The 26,563-nt window shown below is 37.6% G+C and overlaps 1 protein-coding gene across 3 annotated transcripts in view; it reads right to left on the bottom strand.

The window, feature by feature from the left end:
- LOC117412175 (IQ motif and SEC7 domain-containing protein 1-like) overlaps positions 1–26,563 on the bottom strand; it is a 164,908-nt gene that overhangs the window by 80,238 nt on the left and 58,107 nt on the right. The window contains exon 1 of one of the 3 annotated variants that reach the window (XM_058988456.1): positions 17,122–17,282. The exons of the other annotated variants lie outside the window; for them this stretch is intronic. Coding sequence (XP_058844439.1) covers positions 17,122–17,144 — 23 coding nt within the window. The 5' untranslated portion in view covers positions 17,145–17,282. Of the gene's footprint in view, positions 1–17,121; positions 17,283–26,563 lie in introns of those variants that run through there. 3 annotated transcript variants of the gene reach the window in all.

The following is a 26,563-nucleotide window of genomic DNA, read 5'->3' as shown; positions in this document are numbered from 1 at the left end:
TTGCTGGTGGAGAATAATAATGCAAATTGATTTATATGTCCTCCAGAATTAGAAGGTGAAAAAGAACACAGTACCGCACAATTAATGTAATGGGGTGGAGTCTCTCACATTTATAAGAATCTGAATGTTTAAAAGCATGCCTTTCCACTAGAGTCATTTAAATGTTTGCAGGGACAAGAACACTCCATGGAAATATTAAATCCAAACTCACATATAAATCTGGTGTTATTCTGCTATATAATACTCATATTACCTCGACTGTTACAACCAGACATGTACATTTCTATCCTGTGATAATTGAAGGCAGGATGTTAAAACTATCAAATCTACAAGGCACTGATAAATCAACTTCAGGTTCTTAATAGTTCCACCTTAGATTCTTTGATTGGGTGTTTTGAATGATAAAGGCAGAGATGGATGGTAATCAAGATTCAGCACAACAGCCTGGCTTCTTTCCTCTCACAGTAGACTTCAACATTAAGCTCCATCTCACGCTCTTGAAGAAACACAGCTTGTTACTTTGAATACAAGTTTCTGGCAGAGACTTGGCTGCCTTTGTTTCGTTTAAATCTTCAGCCTCAATGGTGCAGCTGTATAGCCAACAGGAAACAACATGTCACTGTATAACCATTTTGTAAGCGTCCAGGCTTATATTCAGGACTAAAAAAAATCTTACTACAAACACGAAAGCATTATTATCACCCGACAAACCCCTTAAGCTACACCTTCCTCAGAAGCTCACCACATCAATATTACATTCTACTGTTTAATCTTTACGTCTCGGTGACGGCTCAATTATCAGCCAGGTTTGAATGAACTTCAATATTGTTATCTTTGTTTACACAGTTATCTTTTTACTTCTTTTTTTTTTAAGATAGTCCTTGTTAAATCCATATCTCTCAGTTTAGAATAGTTTCTACACAGTGAGATGTGTGAACCCTGACGTGTCTTAGTGTATCAGTAAAGATGAAAGCAGCACTTGGTTCCTGTTCAGGGGACTGAGTTATTGAAACCTACCAACGGGTGACATTTTGCACAATAGGTACTTTTATGGCAAATTGACATTCACAAGATGGCAACGATAGAACTGGCTTAGCACAAGATTCTGTGCTGCCTGGAAAGTTAAATCTTTAGTGCAGAATCAGAAGAATGAGATAAAAATGCTTACAAAATCTAGTGTGTATCTCTTACAGTAAGAACTATGCTCTGCAAGTTTGTTTTTGTGCCTCGGTAGTAGGGTTTTGATCCTTTTTTTACCTTCAGCAAATATATTGCAAATTCATACTGCCAGATATTACTCAAGCTGTTAAATAAGGATGATCCTGCGATGCAAACACCTTTGGATTTTCCATTGCTTAAGATAGTTACGGTATATCGGAGAGTCAAAAATGCATGCGGCACTGCAAACGTATACATTTCATTTTTATCAAAATCTTCAGCTTTATCAATACATTGTGATTATTGCCGGGTTTTTTCAGCCCATATTGAAACCCTTTAATTAAAGTCCAATTTTTGCATAACAAGCAAAGTGCAAAAGGAAGACTTAACTAGCATGCATCATAATGTATAAAATCTACTGCCCACTCCACTGCCCACTCCATTCCTCCGAAATTGAGGAAATCTTTTATTTTGCAACTGCCAAATTGCATGTAGTTCTGATTACCCCAATGATACTCCCAAGGGAGCAGATATAATTATAGACGGAAATTTGAAAAAAATAATAACCCCTTAGCCTCTCATTTGTTTCGGCTACTGAAGACCCATGATAGTGTTCAGTTCTTTGATTCTACCAGCACATATCGGAGTCATTATTTAAATTATATCTATTTTTTATGCTGGGTTTCAAAATTATACTTGATTGCTCTGCATTCATACGGCTAGTTTGAAGAAAGAAAATGACAATGAGTGGGGGGTGGGGTAGGGTGGGGTTGCTCTTACAAAGTCATCTACAGTATCCAGACAGATTCTGACTAACAGCATATCCATAAAAAAGGCCTATGAACATATTCAAAAGACTATACACACCAAGCAATACATAACAAGGAGGCTGCACTTACTCAAGTGCAAGTTAAAGGCTCTGTGCACTCATGGGGAATGGCTCCAGAAGCCTAACATATTGTCTAAACAGATTGAAATGAATTTACAGAGTCTTCTAACTGCCTTAACACCCAGTCATTTGGTTATTTCAGAGCAGCCTTCCTTTGTTTTGTTGAGAATAATGAATTTAATGGTGGGCTGGATTACACGTGTCCTTCTGCCACCACTAACAAAACAAAGTAAACCGTCCCTTTGTTGTCCTGACAATGCAAGGGAGCATCCGATTTAGTGGGAATTCAATTTACAGCAGAACAGACAGACAACCCAACAAATGCTGTTGCAATTGTCATTTGCTCTTCTATGTGCATCAAGGTGTACGTTCATTTGCTCTCAGATTGAAATGTTGGTGATGCTAAATCACTGTCATGGAAGCATCGGGATATGGGTGGTCTGGTACAGAGTGAGAGGCATCATTTATATGTGGTTTCCTCCCTTTCTCTATTGGCAGACAATAGAGGCAGGCATGGACACAGGCAGTAACTGGAGCCCCTGCAGGTTACCTGAAGGTCTCTGTAAGCTCCTCTAAACAATAGAGCTCAAACTGGGGAGCTCGTCAGCCAGGCAGCCCAAGGTCTTCAGACACTACAGCAATTACTTACTGCTAATTACTGAGTGTATTTATTGCAAATGTTAAACATCTGAGAAGTCAACAATATGACACTAAAACAAGCATAACCCACCGAGCAGTGTCAAAACATAGAGTACTGTTTGTTGTGTAGCAATCTTTATTATTCTGTTTTAAAATGAAAATGACAAAGTGCTAATGAAAGACTTTAAAATTGCAATATCAGTAGCAGGGCTCATTGCACATTAATGGTCAACATGACCAATTTATTTGCTGCAGCATGATTCATTGAACAAACACAAACAATGTTGCGAAACATGCTAACTTTATTATAAAATTTAGCTGGCGAAGCAAGCAGCGTAATATGCAGGACAGAGTGCAAAGGCCAAGGGTCCTTCACACCAAGTGTCTGTCCTTCAGTGAGTCCAACTGTAACTGAGCGCTTATTAATATTAAGGGAGCTGATGTTAAATGACCACCTGGGTACAAAGATCAGTGAAACAAGGATCTTGCCCATCAACTGCAGGCAATGAATGAACAAGTCTTGTAAAAGTCTAAGCCAGTACTTACAGTACATTAACTGAGTTTCAGCCTACAGTACAACTAGAGATGGAATTGTAGTCTGCTTCAGGTTAACAATAACATTTACTTATTTATGAGAAAACACTTCTAATATCAATTCGTTTCAAACCAATACAAGATTCAAGCCACTGGCGCTTTTTTCACGATCGCATGTACTTAGAAGTACCTTTAAAAAGTAAAATAAGATAACCTGATTGAATGAAAAAGTGCCCAAGGCATTGGGGAAACTGTGACAAATGAGACAAGTTTTCACATAAGTAAGGAAATGAAGTGCATTTACACAATGTCCTGCCGTGCTATTGCTGCTTTCCAGCTCTCTGTAGCTCCGTCATTTCCTATCCTATCCAGCCATCTTATTTAAAACTGTCAATAGATGTGCAGAGCTTTAGAAAGGGCTAACAGAAAATAGTGTCAAATCTGAGCAGCCTGCAGCAATGACAAAGAGCACAGCACCGTCAAATAGAAATTGATCATACAATTCTTCCTCCCCTCAACCCACGGTGCATTGTCCCCTTCTGTTCCAATGGTGCTTTGATTTCAAAGTGAAATAGTGCAGTTTGCTAGAGAGAGATAGTGTATCAGCTTTGGAAATATGGAAGTGAATTTGAAAAAGCATTACCGGGTATAATGAACCTGTGTGCCCCCACGCATCCTTGTTACAAATTAAATTCTCCAAAAAGAAACTGCAGTTATAGCATTGAATAGAACATCTAGATAGAAGTAAAGGTAACTATAGGCAATCTGCTCATTGCCCAGAGAGTTTGTATAATAATGATAATCCTATTATTCAGCTGAAAGTCAGAACTGGGCTCTGCTTGTTACTGGTGTCAGCCACTGTTTTTATTTGAGGTTTCCAGTCCTAAAAACACTTTTAAGAGTTGAGAAAACCAAGGTGAAAAAAAAGCAAAGCAAAACAGACATGGTTTCCTTCCTCCATTTTAAGGAAAGATGTTAATGACGGACTGTTCTTTGTGAGTGACTATTTGATAAATGAACATTTTTAAACATACTCCATACTCCAGTTGCATGAAGTGATTAATGGAGTTCCAGTGGCTGCCTGGGCCCAGCTGTGAAAGGGTGCCTATTAAGATAAAGGGGGCTGGTGACCAAGCCTCCCACCTGGGTACCATGTTCCAAGAAACAAGGATCTCTGATGGTGCTGCTCTACAAGCCCACACTGTGCACTGCAGGCATGAGCATATGTTGTGTGTAAGGTATCTCTTGAGTAATATGTTGTGTGGCAGGTATCTCTTAAGTAATATGTTTGTGTGTAAGGTATTTTTTATTGTATAGTTTGGACAATAGCATTCAATATTCATAGCTGCATCAGCAACATGTCCTCCAAATACACAAGATATTTCAAGGCAGAGGATCTTTACCTATCTTACACATCTTTAATATCACCATGCACTGTACAGTATATGTTACAAGGTGTATGTTTTATTTTGTAATATTATATTAATACACCACTAGCTGCAGTAGTATATAACAATGTCTATCTTCCATATAGAGCTATAATTGTGTATGCTATCATATATTTTTCATTGTATGTACAGAATGCAGGAAACAATGAAACAGCAAAGATTCTCCATTCCATTCTATTTCTTTTGGCAGAATGATCATTTGACATTATCTCCATATGTACAGATACTGCACGGTTATATAGACATCAACCCAGCAGTGTGCAATACATTTCTAATGCCTGGGGCCCTTCTTTGATAGAAGAAGATGACTATAAAGAGCAACCTGGAAGATTGTTTGACGCTGTTTAGATTTCCTTCCAACTTGCTTGGATAAATCTGAGGCAAAGAGAGAACAAAAGGCTGGAATGATGGTAATCAGGGACTCTCTGGACTGCAAAGGGATGGGCTGCTGGCCTTTACCATCTGCTGCAAACACCCAGCTCTCTTCAGATCAAGAAAATACAAATCTGGCAAACTGCAATCCACATTCAGAATTGTTCACTGTGCATATCTAACTGTGTATTGTCACTAAAATACATCTGGATTGTAAGATGAAAGCATTTTATGTTTTAGACTCTGATTGAACAATAGAAAATATCTATAAAACATTAGCATGATGGTAACGGCATACAGTAGGACTGCAATGTACATACAGCAGTAGCTCGCTAGTGCTTCATGAACACAGCCTCTTGTTTTTATTCTTTGTTCTTTACCTACAGAGCCCCTTTCTAACCCTCCGAGTACCCTGAACAGAGCTGTGAGCGAGTTTCAAGCAGGCGTGTAATTGCTGTTATTGTGATACTGAACTGTGACAGCGGCGCTCCACTGCTAACTGATCACTGTGGAGAATGAGACCCGCAGCGTTGCCCCCGGTTACACCTAACAGTGTTCCTCTGAAACAGGAGTGTTGGATGGCTTCATCCCTTCCCAAGCTTCAGCAAACAAACAAAAAAAAAAACAATGATACACACCATTTTATTTTTTAAGAGGAACAACAAAATAATTCCACCTCTGTTAAATTACAAATGGGAATATTATATAGGCAATATTACTGTTTGGTAATCATTTGATTCCTTAGCATTGTTTTTATATCTTCATTGTTTTTAAGCGGAAAGGTGGTCAGATGGGGTTAACAATATTTTACTGAGATTCAAACCAAGCAAAGAGAGGCACCAGATGGCCACATATTGTAATTGCAGTCGAAAATTTGTGCACAACTCTGTTATACTATTCGCCACAAATCCTTGAACCAGAACAAAAGCAAACAATACTGTAAGTGGCAAGTCAGCATGGAATGTTCCACCTACAAAGTTCCACTGCTTGCTGCTCACAGATGCAATTACACTGTATTGATAGCAACTTGTCCAAGCGTAGCTGTTAAGCTTATCAAACCCCTTTCAGCTTCACAGAACACAGACAGCTTTTAAAAACTTGAACAATGGCATCCTGCAGTGAGCTCTTTGGAGATGCATTTGAAAAACATAAAAATAAAAAATAGGTCATTGAAAAAGTTTCCATCCAAGTTCCCAGAATGGTAAATCCACAGAAAAGTCAAACAATGATGTAACATTAGTATATTATTTTTAATAAATCAATATACGACAGAAAAATCAAACAGCGGCCTTAATACTGCCACTCTATCTCAGTGTTTAAATATTTACCATAGACCCCCATTGAAATGAGTCTGCACCTGCTGCTATACTGTATACTGTAGCTACAATTATTTCATCAGAATGGCGATGTTTACATTAATTATATATATATATACACACACACACACACACACACGTCTATGCTACCAAGTGGGGTATATGATTCTCCACCAGCTAAGTGGGCACCATGACTTCCCAACATTTTCTTTAAACAAAATATATATAGAAAATGATGTTTTAAGCTCAACATTGGTAATATGTGTTTAAATAAGAAAAAATATATTTAAAAAAATTAACAACCAAGTGGGGACTTAAACCACGTTTACGCTACAAAGTGGGGTCTTGAGTCACAGCCACTCTGAGTCCTGCTGTTCACAACCATTACACAGACATGTTGCAGATTCATCTTCCTCTTTCTTACAATTCAGCATTTAGTAGTTTTTAAGTTCTAATTCTTTACTCTAGATTAAAGAATCTTTGCAAATGATTATGAGAATGTTTTAAAAAGCTAATTATAACCATAAGATTACTTATACTTAATTTAAGCTAATTTTTATCATACTAAATATATAAATATCATATTTAATATCAAAATTATAATATTTACATAACATATAATTTTAAAATACGTTAATTTAATTATAAGTCTATATACAAAAAAAATCAAAATGGAGAAAGAAATTCATATTTTTGAAACCTGAAAGATATACATTTAATATAAAAAACAGTGTGAGCTTGGCTCACAGACTTGGTTTCATAATTAATCAACTTTTAACTAGCACTTGAATTGAGCTTATTATCATACACCAGCTATCTCAGGAGAAACAATATGGAAACATGAGAGTTTTGGGATGATATGTTTTTATTATATTACCTCGACCTTGATTTAACTATTATGTATTTCACCAGATTCCATATTAGATGCAGTACTTTCATCACAGGTCACAGTGCACCAAATGATCACATGGCGTTTATTTGCACCAGCATAGTAGTAGCTGTTCAGTATGAATCTGATCATATTTTTGAATGCAGTGCACTAATCAACATTCACATGTGCCTCAGCTTCCCAGAACTCGTATTGACAGTAAAGCTTTTTGATTGCTTCCTGAATGACTGCTTAGGGCTTTACTCCCTCTAGTGGTCTATTCAAAAGCCCTCAGTATTGACTTAAGTATTGATGAACAAAAGCATTCAGACAGCAATCAGTGACTGAATTCAGTTTTAAATACATTTTAGTTTTAAAAAATGCTGGTTATCCACTAAGGTCTGCTTTTTGCAATATTTTGACTAATTGTTTAAATTAATTTCATGAATCAAAACACAAATTGCGCCTTTCAGCTTAGTTACCTGACCTCCAAACAAAATATAGCAGGATAAATCAGTCTAAGAAAAAACGTTTTTATCATATACACATTTAGTTTTACTATGTAATAGATGTGCTTTTTGTAAATTCTAGAAGGTTGATCTTTGTCCTGATACATTATACAAAAAGGACTGTATTGTTTTTTAAATACTCTTTCTTTGTCTTAAAAAAATGAAACTACTCCACACTCACAAATAAAGCACTACACCAAAAAAAAAAAAGGTTCACTATAATTCATTCCAAGAAAAGCAGGATTTTAATTCGCTTGATCGCTTTGTTGAAATCTGGCCATGAATTCCAGTAATAACAGGAAGGATCAAGATTAAGGCAGGATTCTGAAATCCTGTGTGGAAATGACATGGCTGTTTTGAAGTTTGATAATTTCAGGGTTTACTGAGGGTTATCCTTGGTGCATGACTAATCTGCGAGGGCAGGGTGGCAGGTGACATGATAATATAATGCAAACCAGGAGCCAAAGTGTGTTGTTAATGGCCAGCAAACTCCTATTTTAAAGCTTAATTCCCAGTTGCCGTGAAGGTACAGTACAGACTGATAATGTACAAAATAGCAGTAAGGGGCTCCCGAGTGGTGCATCCGGTAAAGGCGCTCCACGTGGAGTGCAGGATGCACCCTATAATAGCCCTATCCAGACTATTCCACTGCCGACCGTGGACAGGAGTTCCCAGGGGGCTGCGCACAATTAGCCTCGGCTCACCGCGCACCAGTGACCCCTGTAGACTGGCCGGGCGCCTGCAGGCTTCCCTGTAAGATGCCCAGAGCTGTGTTGTACTCCGACGCTGTAGCTCTGGGTTGGCTGCATGGCGGGCCTGCAGAGTGAAAAGAAGCGGTCAGCTGGTGGCACACGCTTCGGAGGACAGCGTGTGTTCGTGTTCGCCGCTCCCCAGTCAGCGCAGGGGTGGTAACGGTGAGCTGAGTCTAAAAAAATACAATTGGATATTTCAAATTGGGAGAAAAACGTCAACATGAAAAAGGCTTGGTGGCTTGCTCTCCATCCCGTGAGGCTGTTAAATGCCATCACCCCATAAAAAGACAACCTGAAAGATGATTTACTGCTGCTTTCTGCTACATAAAAATAAGAAATGTTATGCATCCTGCTTTTCACAACAGACATTACAGCAAAGATAAAGAGAACATGTTTATTCATAGTGGTCTCATGAGTTAAACAATGTGTATGATGTTGAATCTGTAGAAACCACAGTCGGTACAATGAACTAATTAATAGTGTCTCCATCTCAACTATATGTATTGCCTTTTCTCATAAACTCTTCTTTATTTAAATGATCGTAAGGCTCTATTTAAGAGATGTTATCTATTTCTACTAAAATAAAGGCATCATAACGTTCCCCCCTTTCTCAAAAGTCTTATTAAAAACACATTGGTAATTGTTTTCTTCTTCATGTCATCATAATTCCAATTTAAATTGCACCACTAACACAAAGAAACCAAATGCTTTTATTTGTTTATTTAAAAACATTTAAATAAAAATGTAAGCACAAACAACAGTCATAGCACCATTTATTCAGAATCAACAGTTGTCAGTAGTTAACAGGCATATAACAGACACAATAGAAAGAGAAAGTACAGTCCCAGGCAGAAATATCAGGCATTTATGGTTAGAAATGATTAAATGCTTTTAAAAGTAGTATGTGCATTTAAAAGTTTGGCCAAGTATATTGACGTCCAAAGTGAATCCATGCAGGAGAGGACAGGAGAGATCCCTCATTGCAGGAATAGGGAGGAGAGGACAGGAGAGATCCCTCATTGCAGGGATAGGGAGGAGAGGAGAGAGGCGGGGCTTAGAGGAGTGTCAGTCACAGCTCAGCGAGTGACCTCGTGCTTTGGGTTATCTCGAAGAAGGGCTACTAGATCCGGAAGGTGGACAACAGAACTGACGAAGGACATTATCATCCCTGTCAAAGAGGTGAAAAGGAGATAGCGGTTTTCAAAAGAAATCGATTTTTAAGCATGTGCCATTCCAAGCCTTCTGCAAAGCTTAAGAAATGTAACTCCAGCATCATGAATGGTATCAAGTGTAAAACAGATTTGTGAAAAAAACACCTTTGTTACAATGGGTAGATATATTTATATTTTCAAACAGAACGGTACAACCACAACTAGAAAGGAAATTGATTTCGCTTGGAAAAATTATTTAATGGCATAGCAATTTATGAGCAACCAAAACTGACAGAAGAATCAAAACGTTGACTGGGTTGAAAGCACTGCAACAAGCACTCGTTTGGATTGAACCCTCTTTTACCCATTTATCCAGACTTTGTACAGAGCTTGCTTCCATATCATCCTGTCTTTGCCTTTTGTTCTTAATGAATCCATTCATGTTCACCACAGCTGTAATATAACTAACTAGATGCTGAGCTTACAGTGTATGGTTCACTACATTGAACCACACCAGTGAGCCAAAACTTTTTAATAGACAGTTTTTGAAATTGGCGAACAAGTTAAGAAAAACTACACAGATGGTCACCAAATCTGATTTGCAAAAACCTCCAGTTCTTATAATTTGACAAATATGTCTGAATCTATAACATGCACAGTTCATACTGAAAAAAAACAACAACAAATACAAATTCCTTGCTCATGTGTGTATTACATATTATATAATATATGCTGAAATGATGAACCTTGTTGATTCTTACAGTTTCAGTTGGTAGGCACTGAATTTCCAGTTCAGTAACAATACTGTTTAACTTTACAGTGTAACGTAAAGTAAGAGCTGCCTTGACAATTAAAAATGCATTTCAAGCTCATAAGCCATTTTAAACAGATGCCAAGCCAGCCGCGCTGACACTGAAATTGTCTGTTGCTGAAACATTCAAACACAACACAGTTAGCTTGTACAGCATCACATGGATCTGAAAATCCAATAAGAAACATTTGTAGGACAGGCCACAATAATGCATTAAGGTATATTAATATTCCAGGCCGTTCACTAACTGTGGGCTGCCAAGCTGCCTAATTGTAGAAATAGATTATGATTTTTGTGAATTTGGCTAAAAAAAATATATAAATAAAAATACATAAATCAACTATTTAAGATCTGAAGTCATTAAACTGAAGCTGTGGCTCTAACCTCTTCAAAGATATGTCACTGCTAAAAGGCATATCAAATCCCTACATTATTTTTTTGCCTGAAGTGGAGTAACTGTCAGAAAAAACTGATTAAGATAAATGATAATGTAATGTGTGGGATTAATATATTTTTTGGCTTGTTCGTTTTGCATTTGACATGAAAAAAAATGGGGGTTAACCTTAAATTAGCAGTAAAGCACATTTGAAGAGCACATTCTTTTCAGCATCATGCAAACATCTTTTTTTTTTATATGATGGAGACTAGAGGACTCCAGTACTCGTCATCAAGGCTGTGTGATTCATGCAGTCTCTGCCCTGCTGTGTGTTGATGTCTTTGCCTCTATATATGCAGATTCAGTTAATCTAAGCCAGGCAGCAGCAGCTTTGATCTCCGACACAGCATTTTATAAAAAATTTTATTCTGCCAGAGCATGCGGCGCAGCCATTATAAAAAGAGACTTTATAATTAAATCAATTAAATACAATGAGTAAAGGCACAATAATGGCACCTTTGAATTATTTATGTGCTGTTTACATGTATGTTGTCAACTCTGTGCTGAAATGTGTAATTATTGTAAGAGCAGGCAATTAATGCACTGCTTGTTATTAAAACAACATCTATTAAAACAATAGTGATTCTTTTGGAATGTAGACACTTTAGGAAGAATATGGATGTTCTTTATACTTCAGGCAGATACCGTGTATCAAAACACGGATCACAGCTTTTTCTTTCATACATCTTTGTTCTACCCAGGTACAACTGGGATATGAAAATGGATGTCAACCCTTCTCATCTCTCATTCAGCCTGTCATCTCGTCTGTTTTCTGCTGAAGTTAGGGGCTACATCTCTGGGGTTGGTGACTTGAAGGGGAAAAAAAACCATACCAAGACAGCTGCCAAGATAAAGTATAATTGGATCTATTGATTAAATCTTGCCTAGTTTGATAATAGTTGTATTGAATAAATAAAACAACATCCTGTATCCCAGGGAACAACCTTCCAGCTCTAATGGACATGTGGATGGAAATCAAGGGGGCCCAAAGCAGAATGCATGAGTCACGATTCCTCAACCCAATCACCAATGCACTTCAGGGTCACTTCAGGCACTTCAGTTAAGACTTTAATAAGCACATTTTATCTTTAGTACATATTTCATGTTTAGGTGGGCTTCAGTTACCACTAACTTCAGACAGAGAAAAATCTTTTAGGATTAAGATGCAACCTTCCTTTCCTCGTGTCTGTCGCAGTCGTAGCTGTTGATTTCGGAAACAGTTAAATTAAACCATTGAAAGAATTTGTTAAATAGTTCAAATGCAGTTCATAAAAGGTGGCTTTGTTTTTGGCTAACAACTCCAAATCCGATAAGTTCAGAAACTGACAGACACATCTTTCTTTTAACTATCATCAAAAAGCCCCTGGCAAAGGTCACCAGTGTGTGAATATTAAATGAGGTTTCACATGGCTTGAAATCTTTTAAGCCGCATGAGGTTCAGCTAACATTTTGTTTTATATGTGTGGTACCATACATACTGTTCAAGATATTCTTTTTTTTTTTTTTAATGTATGTTCCCATGTTATAAACACACTTCTAAAATGAACCCTAACATTAATGTATTAGCTACCCTGTGACACTGTATGTATTTGTAAAGTAATCAAATTCCAAGATCTGGCTCAAAAAATAGATTGGAGGGAATTGGTGAAACGGGCATCTACAACAGGCTGCACTATTTAAGTTTATTATTTAAAATGACTCGAATATAAGTTTGGCAGGATTCACGCCAGTGTTTTGATAAATGTTGCTATAACTGCATTTCCTTCCAAATCTGTTGAGAGCTGAGTGGTTGAAGAACAAGCACTTCAGTTGTTCATAAAATTGTATTAAATATTTTGCCTACAAAGTGAAATAGCTTAAAAATACTGGATACTGACATGAAAACAAATCTGTTCAAGAACTGCTGTTTTTCACACAAAGCCACAGTGCCAGCTTTTAACAATACAAGTGCTGATACGTTTTAATTATCACTCTTACTTTAGTTACTGGCATTTGGTATCTAGATTGTCGCTGATATTGTAAACCATTCATGTGCTGGAATTACATAATGTAGGAGTACAGAATAGAAGGTGCACAGACTGACGCAAATATTAAGCATTACCCATGCATTAAGAAGACAGGTATGGTATCAATACTGTTAACAAGCAAACCATTTTAGCGCCATTACATTCTAAAAATTACATTATACCAGCAAAGTAACCAGAATGAAAGTCAAAGAATGGACATTTTGATGGCTCGGTAATTGTGCCCTGACATCAGTTTGCAATTGTGTGTTCTTTGCATTTTTTTTTTTCAGTTTAGTTTTGAGTTTCATTCCAAACAGGAAGGTCACACCCTTTTTCCAACCCCCCCCCCCCCAGCCCCTTCGTTTCCTCATTCCGAAACATGTTTAACAGCAAAGCAGCTTGACGATAGTGGGACCTTAGAAAGCCACCAAAATGCAATTTATTCTGTGTTTCCTATATGATCAACGACATGCAACACTACCAAACAGCTTCCTAAAATGAAGCTCTCCAGAATGTATTTGTTCATTATTTTTAAATTCCCAGTAACAGAATGAAAGCTGAAAAACATCAGCAGTATCTTGCATCACAACAGCATTTTGGCTCACATGCAAGTGAATTTCCTTTTCTTTTGTATTGCCCAATAAATTCCTAGATATAGAGACAACACATGCAAAAACACATGTAGCTCTTATTGTATTACTTGTATTGTAACACTTGAAATGTATTTGCTTACGATTGTAAGTCGCCCTGGATAAGGGCGTCTGCTAAGAAATAAATAATAATAATAATAATAGAAAATATTCCACTCTCACAGCAGTGACTACGCTACCCTGTGGTCTACCTCAACACAGGTAAGTGGGTGACCATGACTCCACTTGCCTGTACTCAGAATGTGTGGCAGGGACTGTTAGATGGGTATTGTACAATGGAGCGGGACAGCAATACTGGTGCAAAGTATTTATAGACCTACGACACAAGGAAAAACATAGTCAAACACCAAGAGTCTTGAAAGGGGCTTTTTATGTGAAAAACCAATGAACCCTTCCGCCTTCATGCAGTTACATGCTGATGGCTTTAATTTGGAGACCTCATTTGAACTCTTGGATATTTATTAAAATAAAAGGCTTTAGGTTAAAAACCACCTTTCTAGGATAAATAACTCTGCACCAGTGAGCTGTTTCAAATGATAGTGTTAGAGCTGTTTTTAAATGAGATATTTTCATGTTTTCAGAAAAAATAAAAGGTAATGAAATGAAATGTTATCAATTTGGACACTAATTACTTGACATAAAAGTAAATCATTCGACACTGAAAAAAGAACCTGGCGATTCTCTTTGGCATCATTTCCCTTTCTTTATGTGTTTAAGAATATATCAGGAGATAACACTTGACAAGCAATGTATGCATTATGTACCTTTGTTCATGAGGTTATGATCTCTTTATTAGATGCAGTACTTGAAGGGTACAGCAGTTAAAATGTACTGAGTAGAAATACCCTCTTGTTCATGTGATTTAAGAGGGCAATAAATGGTAATACTGAAAATCTAGGAACCCTTTGAGCAGGTCTGTGTAACATGGCAGAGGGTGGACGCGAACCGGCGACCTTGTGCACCGCAAGATGATACTTAAAATGTTGATAACTCTGCCTATTTTTGTGTCGTGATGATTGAAGGCATGCTGCATTGGCAGCAACTTTCAGAAATTAGATGTGGATGTATTCAGATAAATAGTGCAAACATTTCTTATGTTCCTTTGAAAGATTTGCAGTGAAACAACAATCCAGGTAATACGCTGCGCATGCGTTTAAAGCGGTCCCTGAAGACTAGCTGACACAGAGCAGGTAATTATATCCTTACCAGTAAACAGGGAGCTAAGGGATATGCATTTGCTTGAATTCCAGCCTGTGACCTTCAGAATTGTGCTTATTGGGCCTTTCTCTACACCATATACAACTGTGTTTCTGTTCAAGAAAGCCATAGTACAGGAAACTACTGTTCCAATAATCAGGAAAAAAAAAGGTTTGTGTTATTTTGAAAATTCCAATATCATCTGAATAAAACATTTTAATTGTTAATTCTTCAAATTCTTAAAAATATCAAAACAGCTAAGTCATGTGCCATACAAGTTATATTTTTATTTTATTTATTAAATTAATGTATTCAGACATTCAATAAGATGTAAATCCAATGCCTTTTTAGATGAATTAATGTCTCGGGTCAAGACAGGTAAAAAGCATACAGAAATCAAGCAAACACTACAAAATAAGTGTCAATTTCTCCATCAAAACTATATGGATTGATCCATTTCTGTCAGTTGCCAGTCGTAATTGGGTCTGATAGAGTCCCAGTTCAGCTTATTTTGCTGCTAATGGAAACAAGAGGCTTCAATCCAGTGAAGGCCTGCATCCTTGGACTGTGTGACCATGAGAGGGGAAAGTCAACGCCCTCTGCTCCATAGTCCTACAATACCAACCTGGAAAAATAGGTAGAAACAAAACCGCAGTGGAAATGATATACTTGAAGAGTGTTACTATCCCAGCCTAACTAAAAAACAGTAAAAAAGCAGAGAGACAGCACTCTTTTAATAGATGCACAATGTAGTAATTACATTAAATACGAAACCCAGTACCTGCCAAATCCACACAGTAGGACCTTACTTTAACACGCTGTGACAATATGAAACAAGCACACTGTGAAACAACCATAGGTCTATAAAAGCCTCTAAAATATGTGAAATGTTTTCAATACACCAGCACCTTGTCCTTGACTGAGATCCGCCCCTGAGATTAAAATTCTGTCTTAAAGGCATGCAGTTGGGCATTTCTAAAATGGTTTACAGTATCATGAAACAGTCATAATTTATTGACTAGCAACTCAAATAAAATTAAGTAGCTACATTTTGAGTTGCCTGGCAGGCCGACAGGGAGTTGCGTACATGGAAATGATAAGACAGAGCGCAAGCAAAAAAAACAACACTGGGGGGAGAGAGAGAGAGAGATCTCAACAGCGGCTGTCCAGATCCTTTTTGTTTCTGCTGTCATAAAGCACAGTAAAATTATTATTATTAATGAGCAGAATCACTTCATCAACAAAAATCTCACCTTTGCCAGTTTTTCAACCCTGCCTTCACCCAGAAATAAATTATTACTATGAAATACCGTGTGTCGGAGCACATTACAATACTTGTTTATTAACATTACTATGCAATTTGACAGGTTACCTGTTATTCAGTAGTACGGCAGATACAAGAATATGCTGTTTTCCAAGATTAGGATTTATTTGTCAGTTCTGGTAATTAACTCCCTTGCAATCCCTGCTTGGGATGCAAACAAGATGAATCAGCTTGAGGATAGTAAAGACTGCCTTCCCCACTATTAAACATATATTCTTGACCAGTGATTGTTATTAAACACAATGTAACACTGAGCAATGTACATGCAGAATGGTTCTGTGTTTCATAGAACATTCAGCCACAACTACACGCTGAAGGGCTACAGTATTCTGCATCATGCACGGAGACCCGTCAAGTGAAAAAAGCACACCAGCATCTTGTATAATCTTTCTCTGGATGAGAGACTAAAGGACTGTTTTAAGCCTCTGGGTACTGCCTCATAACGGCCTGATGTTTTTTTCCATAAATACCCCTGCTATTCTATGATGTCACAATCACTACACCAAGCATGTCAACCTTTACCTCTGGCTACATGTGCACATGCATTTAGCTCCAAGGAGCAAATATGACAACTCGTGTGAAGATACTAGTAGTGCATGTATTCTCGCTCGCTGAAACCCTAACCTGTGAAAATGACACACAGGCTGCTTACTTATTGTAGGAGTTGTTTTTTTAATGAAGAAAAAACAAGTCAAATCACATTTTTAGATATATTCCATTTAATATATACCACCAAACTATCTGCCGATGTACAATGCTAAAGGAAAAAACAAATTTGAACATAAACAATACGTAAACGCAAATAAAAACTCCACAAAACCTTAGTCTTCAAATCTCCTTAACTAAGAAAAAAAAGAAACCCCTCCTTCCACTCATGCAAACAGACAGCTGTAGCAAACTGCAGCATTCAACATCAGACAACAGTTAAAATGGCTTCAGACTATAGTAACCTCCTGAGAAGACCCCTTATACTCCCTGGACCCGCCTCAGCAACACTCAGGCAGCAGATGCCCTTCTCTACTGACCTCGCACTATATCATAAAGATCAAACAGGTACTTACAAATGACAACGTCTGCATGCCATCTTGAAGCTGGGGTTCTGTCTGGACAGTAAATCTGAGGAAGCACAAGTCACTCAATACTGGGAGGTGCAAAATCACGTTCACTGGCTTTGCATGTTCATTGAAGCTTGGTCACAATGGGACATCATGCACAGATGATCCTGTGATGTAACCAGCATCACACATTGCATCAGCAGGACCCAAAGCAAGCAGGGGATGGGCATCAAAACAGTCACTTGCTGAGCATCCTCTTACAGGAGGATAAGGAAATGCAACATACAACAATGCAGCTCCAGAATCGCTGCTTTCCAGTTACCACATTTAATGTGGAGACACAGCCAGTCGAGCCCTTCATTTCAAAAGGCGTTCACATCATTTATCTGCTGCGTGTGGTTTATGTGCTACAGATTAATCTTTCGTCTGCAGTTGCTACCTCTTATTTGGTAGCTGTAGTACAGTCCAAAGCAGCAGCAGCAGATTATTGGTCCACAGGTCTCCTTGGTAACAGCAGTATGTGTTGAGGCACATTTCATTCCCTTTACACTGCTGCAAAATCAATGCATTGCTGTTTGCAATGATATAAACAGATGAGGCGCTTAGGACTAATGAAGTACTGAATAAACAGCTTGGCAGGTAAGCTGCTTAATTACAATGGGGGGGGGGGGTGTTGACAAGTGGTGTCTTATTTAAATGGCTGATTTTGACATGCTGAAATATTATGGTAAAGTCTCTGGGAAAGCAAATTTAAAAAGCTATTATGAAAACGGTCACTTGAAATTGAACTGATTTGAAACTACTGTATGTACGGTGTGTCTGTAGACTAAAATAAGAAAACTTCAATACTACAGTATAATAAAAACGTTTTTTTTATTTTTGGAAGTTTATCTTGCACATTCACGTCCTGCCTCTGCCCTGTTCTGTTACACAAACCTGCTCAAAAGGTTCCTCATTTTTCAGTATTACTGTGTATTTCCCACTTAAACCACGTGAACAAGAGGGTATTTCTACTCAGGAGTATATAATGTAAAGTACGGCATCTCTATTGGCCCACTCCAACATGAATTAACTACACCATGGACAAAGTCAGATTCCACATGCTCCTAAACTGTACTGGAACCATGTGAAAGCAAAGTGGTGATCCCAGATGACTATATTTCCAACCTGTAACAAATAACTGTTTATATAGGATAGATTCATTGCAGCATAATTTTTCCCATCCAGATCATTGACCAAGTCCTCAACAAAGTTTATAATAACTTCAGAGACCTGCATGACTAAAGACTAGTCATTGAAATATTTGCCAAATAACATCACCTAGTTTCTTTTAGTATTATTACATATCCTTTAGTGTTTTACAGTTCTGGATAAAATATATATTTTTCACAAGAAACAACTAAAGTCTGCTTCTTTGTAATAGACAGTAATATTTGTTATTAATCTACATTATTGTTTTCATAGCAGAATAGTTTCCTATCAAGTGCCTAGACAAAAGTATCTTCATCCAACGTTGCATGCACTTGGAAACTCATCCCGTGACAGTGAAAACCCAGAGGCACATCCCTGAAAACATCAATCACATCCACTACCTAGAAATCAGCTGTCTATGTGACTAAGGAAGAGAAAAAAAGGACGGGTCATTTTTAGGGAGAATATGTTTGACACAGAGGATTGAATTTAAAAGTATTTATCATGCTTGAGAAATTCCTCCAATGAGCTGCATTTCAATGAGAAAGCAAGATGTTGGCAGTCTGCTTACCCAAACCAACCTGGCACTGCATGTCAGCTTGAGGAACAGCTCTTCACCTCTGTATTGTTTCAATGTGGCGAGTGTATATGATGCAAATACGCACACATTTAATGACTGGAATTTCTGACCCTGGAATATTACCACATGCTCAAGTAGCATGATGCAACAACCAATCAAAATACTACAACACAAAGTGCTATGGTGTGAGTTACATGACCTTTCTAGAGTGCCTCAGCATCCTGTTACTCAACACAGTGCTGCAGAAAAATGAACACGGGCCGTACAGTATGTTACATTGAAAGCTTGCTAAGAGCACTCCCTGTAGCTAGCTTTCGTTCACTGCAAGGCTTGCAGGCTTCCTAACACTCATTTTTAAATTGCTGGGAAGTTTACCACTGAGACATGAAGTTGCACTTACATGTAAATGATGGATTTTGGCATATCCAATAAGAGTGCAGATCCCTGCTAGAAAAACTGTGAACATTCCATCTTGAACACATTATCATATTATGGCTTCTTTAGCCAGTGCAAATTGCATGTTTTTTGACACCTTATAATGGAACGCATGTACTTTAGGAGTCCACCGTTTCCCTTGAAGTTACATTTTTTTTAACTTTATGTCTTGCAATAAAGAGTACGTGCAATCAGGGTTTGTTCACTAACATATTTTTGACTTTTATTCAACGTTCCAGTGCTGTGCACCTTCATCAGGATTTACAAAACATAGAAGTCAGTCATGAAAAAGAGAGCAATACACATGTTATGACATGCTCTCATTCACCTGTTATTCACCGGTGAGGTGACTTATCCCATCTGGTGGTGGTATTAACAGCTCTAATAGCATACAATACTTTATATACAAATCTGCTGTACTGTAACTGTAGATAATCAGCAGTATGGTAAGGGGTATTGAATTATCCCGAAATTCCACAAATAGTGACATTTTTAAGTGTATTCATATTAGTTTTTTCCCCAATTTATCTTGCTTTAATTTCCAATTTTTTACACTAAGTCTCGTCATACCAAGGTTGTGCAAATTTTGAGCAAAATAACTGCATAGTTACTTGTAATCTACCATAAGCCTTGTCATACTCAGTAAACCATTGGAAACTTAAAATGTGGATAGGTATTGTGGGCTGTTGTTTCAACACTGGCCTATAACACAATAAACATCCCTCATCAGCCATTCCATATACAGCACCCTCAGAGACTAGAATCATTCAGCATTAAAAAGGACCAAAGGACCATGGACCAACAACATTTAATCAAAGAAAGTTTATTAAAGAAGAAAATGAAGCACAGGGTTTACACTGATCCCAGCCTGGTGTGACACAGTATCAGTTTGTTTCAGGAGAACGACGCGTCTTGACATTTAACTTAGAATGTAGACGTTATCGTTTCTTCTTAAGAAATTGAAATAGGCTAAAAATGTATAAATGCAACCATTAACACACATCAATGCAAGAATGGAAAATTGTACATTTTCACACCCATGTGAGAATCAAATAGTGCAAAGTGGCAATCTTTAGTGCATATCTGACATTTCTCAAATTCTAAAACAGTTTGTTATTTATACTTTTAAAATAAAATAAATAAATAAAAAGAGATTAGGCTTATGAAATCACAATGTCTATATTTAGATAAAAAGTACCTTTAATGTCCCTGCACAACAGCAATTCAACGCAGTTGTTAGGAATTACAAAGGGACAATAAGGCGTATATATTTTTTGATTAATCGTTATTATATAACGTTGTGCTCAACAATCAAGCATTACATTTTCAGTTTGGTGATTTATTAAGATTGATCAGAGTCATAGTCATAATGACTGGCAATGTGTTATTGGAGTCGTTTCCCAGAATGACTTTTCACGAGGCTGTGGCTGCATGGTGGACACATGCTTGGTTTCACTGGCTCATCACAGGCCCACCTGTTGCACAGTATCTCTACGGTCATCTGCTTCACGGGCAAGCTAATCGCTCAGCCATTTTATTGGGGTTTTTATCAGAAGGTAATGCATTTAGTCTCTCAGCCATGCAAGAAACAATGCAATCTGACATTGGGTACAGTTTTGGTTTTTTTCTCCAATATATTGCTTTTCCTGTGCAAGAACAAAACATTTTTTTCTGCCATAATATAGGCCAGTTTGTGGTATAGCCAGGTTGTGGTACTTCATTCAAAGTGAAAGATATGAAAACCCTTTTCTGAAAATACAGTACATAAAACCACAGAAGGTCTACAGAAGAAAGGTGGAGAAACTGCTCTACTGCAGAATGCTGCACACTTATTTCTGCAGTTAACATCCAGCAGAGGGCAGTAAATGCTAAAATAATTTTTGGTCAGTTTTCCCGTACTTGACACAACTGCAACCTTTAAAAAAAAAAGTGTTCAGCAAGAGAATATAATGAACAAATAATAACGATGTTAAAAAACACATTAGCATTGCACTTGAATAGTTATGTACTATGTACTACAAATGTCAGATGTAACACTTTATAGCTTCTGGAAAACATATATGCTGCATAAACAAGGACAATTTCTTAAAATTCTGGGCAATAATAATTGGCAATTGAGCTTTAAAACACTTGCAATTAAAGGTGCAAAGTTAAAACAGTAACTAATTAAAATATCACAATTTATATGTGCATTCAAGTAGCAAACAAGCATAGCACCCAAAACCTCTTTGCTCTATTTGCTTACGTAATTTGCAAAGACGTTTTATAGTTGTCAATTCCTTACTTACAGTGTCTTAAAACAAGTCAGCAAAGAAAATAACTGCTTTGACAAAGAGTGGGAGAAATGTCATGATTCCATGTTACCGGCAAATCCAATTTAAATCTAGCAGTAGCTTAGCGCAACGTCTATGTTTTCTAAAATCTTGCTATTATTGATAGCCATGCTGTAAGGGAATGAGAGAGAGAGAAAGGTTATTCTTGTACATGCCAGGAGGTCAGAGGAGCACACAACCGTCACCACAAATCAATGACTCACACAAACACACATTATTAAAAGATGCTGTTTTTTTTTCTTTACCCCACCCCTTATAGTAAATGGGAGGTGATATACTGTTACACCTCTGCATCTGTATTGACAACCCTCTTCAACTCAGAACTAAGCCGTGCTTAGAATCCTAGCTCAAGCAATAACCTACCCTACTGCATGACCATGACCTCACAGAAAGGCACTGGCTGACTGAGCTACAAAACTGAGCCAGCAGGGACTTACTGTAAAACAGGTGAGATCTCAGGAAAATGAACGAAAACATTAAAAAATCCTCCTTTTTTTGGGATGAATTTTATGTGGGTGCTGGAAGGATGGCACTGGAAACTGTAGTCCTCTATTTAGCCCCTCATTGCCCCACCAATGTGCCACAATAGATAACTTCTGTTTAAGAAGGGTAATTCAGTCCCCATGCCATCAAATATTCTATTCGGCATGATATATGTGACGGCATTTTTGTGATCAGGCATCTCGACAAGAAATACAAATAATTATTGGATTCACTGATTAAGAAGATGACACTACGCTGACACTTGATCTCAACAGAAAGAGTTTAAATAGCAGCCTACAGGCACACCTTTTGCCTACTAGCAGGACTTACCGAAAGTATTTGCTTTTGACAGCATGCGCTTTCACAGCTACATTCCACCTTTGGCATTTTTCGTAGTTTTAGAAAGCAGGGACAGTATCAGCCTCAAAAGCTACATCACCAAGGTAACAGGGTTGTTCTCTTTCATGCTTCTCCTGTGTGTGGGGCCGACGCATCCCTCTTAAATGAAAGCCGCGGCAGCGCTGGCTGCAGCTACCCTGAGAGCTGCTATTCTGTTTGATGTATCCCGGTTACGTCAAAAGAGCTGATGGTTTTCTTTCACACAAGCCAAAAAGCCTTCAGTAATTGCTCCGCTCAGTGTGCTGATTTGCTACCCGAGGGAAATCTGATGGTGTCTGATATTTGAGCTTCAGTGGAGTGAGTACATGCCCTCCAAGAGCCAAAAAAAAAACACAAAAAAACCCAATAGGAACATTTGACACACATGCAAGCAGGGAGGCAGGGAGGCAGGCAATCATTTTACACGCAATATCGGTTGAATCCCAATTCAAGCACTGTTTAATGGCCTCAGATTCTGCATACGAGAAGAAATGAGCTTGTATTTCACCCTCCCTGACAGGGCCCTGCTTGCAGTGTTAGCAGCTTTAGTGTTGCACCTTTGCTCTGAATAGAGAGCGCTACACACTTCCCGCTCTGTAAATTCCTCAAAACAAACTTGTAATTTATTTTTATTTGACAGCTATTGTGAAACAAACCAAAGGCAATAAACTCCCAATAGGTCAGGTTGTTTACTCTTTGGAAGCATGAGAAGTACACAGAAACCAAGCTGTCTAACTTGAGAATCATAACAATGGATGTAGCTTTACAGTTTTACAGAGAAACTTTGTTAGCATTGGCTTTGTCTACAGCATGGTATGGTACTGTGTAGTATAGTATAGCGTAGTACTGTATAGTATGGTATAGTCAAATATAGTAGAACCAACAGAATTGAAAGGCCACAGCCTAAACTGCCTTGGAATAGACGGCTGGGTAAAAAAAGAAAAAGGAAAGAAAGAGAACTCATCAAGGACATGTGTGAAATGTTTAATTCCTGGCTTCAGCATAGCTTTTTATAGTGTGTGAATGACTGGCAACCTTCCACACATTAACAGCATTATTCAGATGGTGCTCAATCTGTTTTTGTCTTTATCTCCTACGCATTTTAGTGTACACAGGTCACGCTAATCCAGACTGTTCCTGTGAGATAGCACTTAGCCTCACAATACTTGCACACCATGCAATTTTTTCTTGCTCTTGCCATTTCTGTTGGTTTCAACTCTGTATTTAATTGGCACATCGGGCTGACTGGAATTACCCTCTCCCATCTCCAAGTGCAAAGTTAATCTGCCAAATGCATGCTTCAGTGAATGAGTAGAAACCAGAAAATACTTCTATACTATCTTGAACCCTCTTCTCCTGCAGTATGACTGAATTACTTGTTTCTAACAGATGCAATATTCAAGACCTCAGTAGAGTGACTATGTGGTGTCAGGTGTGTTAAGACAATAATTTGGTACGAGACTGACCCCTACAGTGTAAACAGAGATAGTGCAAGTTACAGTCAATATTGTAGTTGTATGGATGTACATACACTATATTTATGCACATGCAGACATAACACATTCACAAAAGTAACTTATAAAAATAAAATAATAATACTATTCTTCTGGTTTCTTATTTTTTCAAGGTCTCGAGTATTGGAGTCTAACTCCTAGACAGCGGCAGGTACAGTATCAGTACAAATTCCTGGAAATTAAATAAGCTGTTGTGTTTGTAAAAGATCAAAAGCATGACAGCGCTTTCTTTTACGCACTCATAGCTGGTATGCAGCTGATGAAACAAGTTCCAAAGATTCAAATCTGTAATATCTTTCTCATTGAGAGACACTTCAAAAAGAAAAGCAACTTACAGCCACCTTTTCATAGAACAAAAAATGCTCCTTAACTGTCCGATTTCTCAAAGAACACTCTACATGCACGAGTAAACAAGCAGAAGGACTTTTCTGACAAAGACAGATCAATGAGGGGGCAGACAGGCAGGCAGGCAGACAGACAGACAGGCAGACAGGTGGACAGGCGGACAGATTCACACATACAGAGAGTAGCATGCTGCTGCTTCTTTAAAACTATCAAGACAGTGAAAAAAAAACAATGGCACAGATTAATTCAGCTCTTCCAACGTTGTTTACACAGTACAAGGGATTATGAATTGGTTGCCAACTTATCGAAGCTGAATATTTTTCCTTTAGAGACCAACGTCTACCCTCCCAGCATTTTTATCTTATCTATATTGACGTTGAATTTACGGAGAAAGAAAAAACAACACACACAAAGTGTCTCTGGTTTCACTATTCACAGCTGTTCACTGGAAACAGTATCAGGGGTTTAGGATTTGTCAAAGGCTGTCAATATGGATACACTGTGCCGTACACAGTGCATATCACACCCTATTAAATGGCTATGCTAGTCCATTCAGCTCTCAGAAGGTCATGGAATTGAAAAGCTTGCAGGAGGTGCGCATGTGCTGGAGAATGGTGTCAGGATGAAGGCTGCACAGAGAATGAATGCGCAGTAATTGAGCTTGCATTAGCAGCTGTATAAGGCTGGTTTTGCATATAGAATATTGGCTTCTGTACAGCATGCACTCATATTGGACTTTCTCTACGAAACTACAAACATCTTATGTCAATGTATTTTTTTTTTTTTAAATGGATGTGTAAGCCAGATTCCATTCTAGATTTTGTATATAAACAATCTAACCCATTTTAATGGGAAATGTGTTTTTTTTTTTTTTGCAGCGTACACATATGACAAACTAAATGGTTAATTTGTCGTTACAAAAAAAAATAAAAAATCTAGTTTAAAATGTATATCCTAGAAAATGTGCTGGCTAAATGTGAAATTAAATGCAGCAGGTGCAGTCCTTGAGGCAATACTTCTCAGTTTATTAGTGAGGAACGTGAACAAGGATACAGGAAGGTTATGGAAGATAATAACAATAGAACTTTACTTTGAATTGCAAAGAGTTGTAACCCAGAACAGACAGTTGCCAAACTACTTTGCATCGTGCTTCTAAGTTCTTGTTTCAAAACATAATACTTAATATTTAAAATAACTGAAATAAAATGAAAAAAAAACATGTTTAAAGGTGTTGTGCATTTACTGTATATGTGATGAAATATGAATACTTCATATTCACTGAACTAGCATATTAATTAATGATTCTGATTCACAGGATACCCACATAACAAGATAAGCTATTTATCACATAACCTCTTTATAATGGAGCCTATATATCGGTAGTGATGAAAAAACCCTCATGTAAAAAGTGAGGAATCAAATAGTAGTATTAGCTCTGTACCGTATATCAAATAGTTTTCACCCTGGATTATTTCCAGATATTTCTATATTTCTTCTAAATCTTTGCCCCAAAAGACATACTATTTGTACTGTTTATTAATGAATGTAGTTGAATGACACCCCCACAATCAGCCTTTGGCAGAGTTTAGCTTTGAAAGTGATTTACTTGAACCCAGAAACAAACAAAACCAAAAAGGTCTGAGGGGAATACTTAACTATTCAATGTTTGTAAATAAAGCTAGATCAAGCATAAATAATGATTTTCAATACAAGAAGAAACAGAAATGTGAATAAATTAAAATTATGCCTTTAGACAGAACCTATAAAATAAATCTCCCAGCTTATTAAAATTTCATTAAAAAAAGTATAAAATGATCACGCTTTAAAATAGTTTTTGCCCATACTTCAGTAGCACGTAAAAAGTACAAAGTACAAACGCGTACAGGCAGACATGCCTGATGCAATTTTAGATGATCTTGTGCAAGAGCCCCATAGATTAAAATAACTACAACGCTATCATTAGTTGAACACTTTTGAAAGCCATGGGTGTGCCATGGGCATTCCCTTCGTTTTAATAAAAGGGGCGATTTAGTTCAATCAAATATGCGCTGTGATGTGTCTGCTTACTCCAGTTGATCACAACGCACGCTACAGCGCTCCAGAAGACAGAAACCCCTGAAGTAGGGTCACACTTTGCCACTCACTCAATACAATCCCCATAATCAAGAAAGACACCTAAGAGACATGCT

Source organism: Acipenser ruthenus, chromosome 16, assembly GCF_902713425.1.
Source record: "Acipenser ruthenus chromosome 16, fAciRut3.2 maternal haplotype, whole genome shotgun sequence".
Lineage (NCBI taxonomy): Eukaryota > Metazoa > Chordata > Actinopteri > Acipenseriformes > Acipenseridae > Acipenser > Acipenser ruthenus.
Note: the sequence above shows the minus strand (reverse complement) of the source record. Positions and strands in the feature narration are given on the sequence as shown.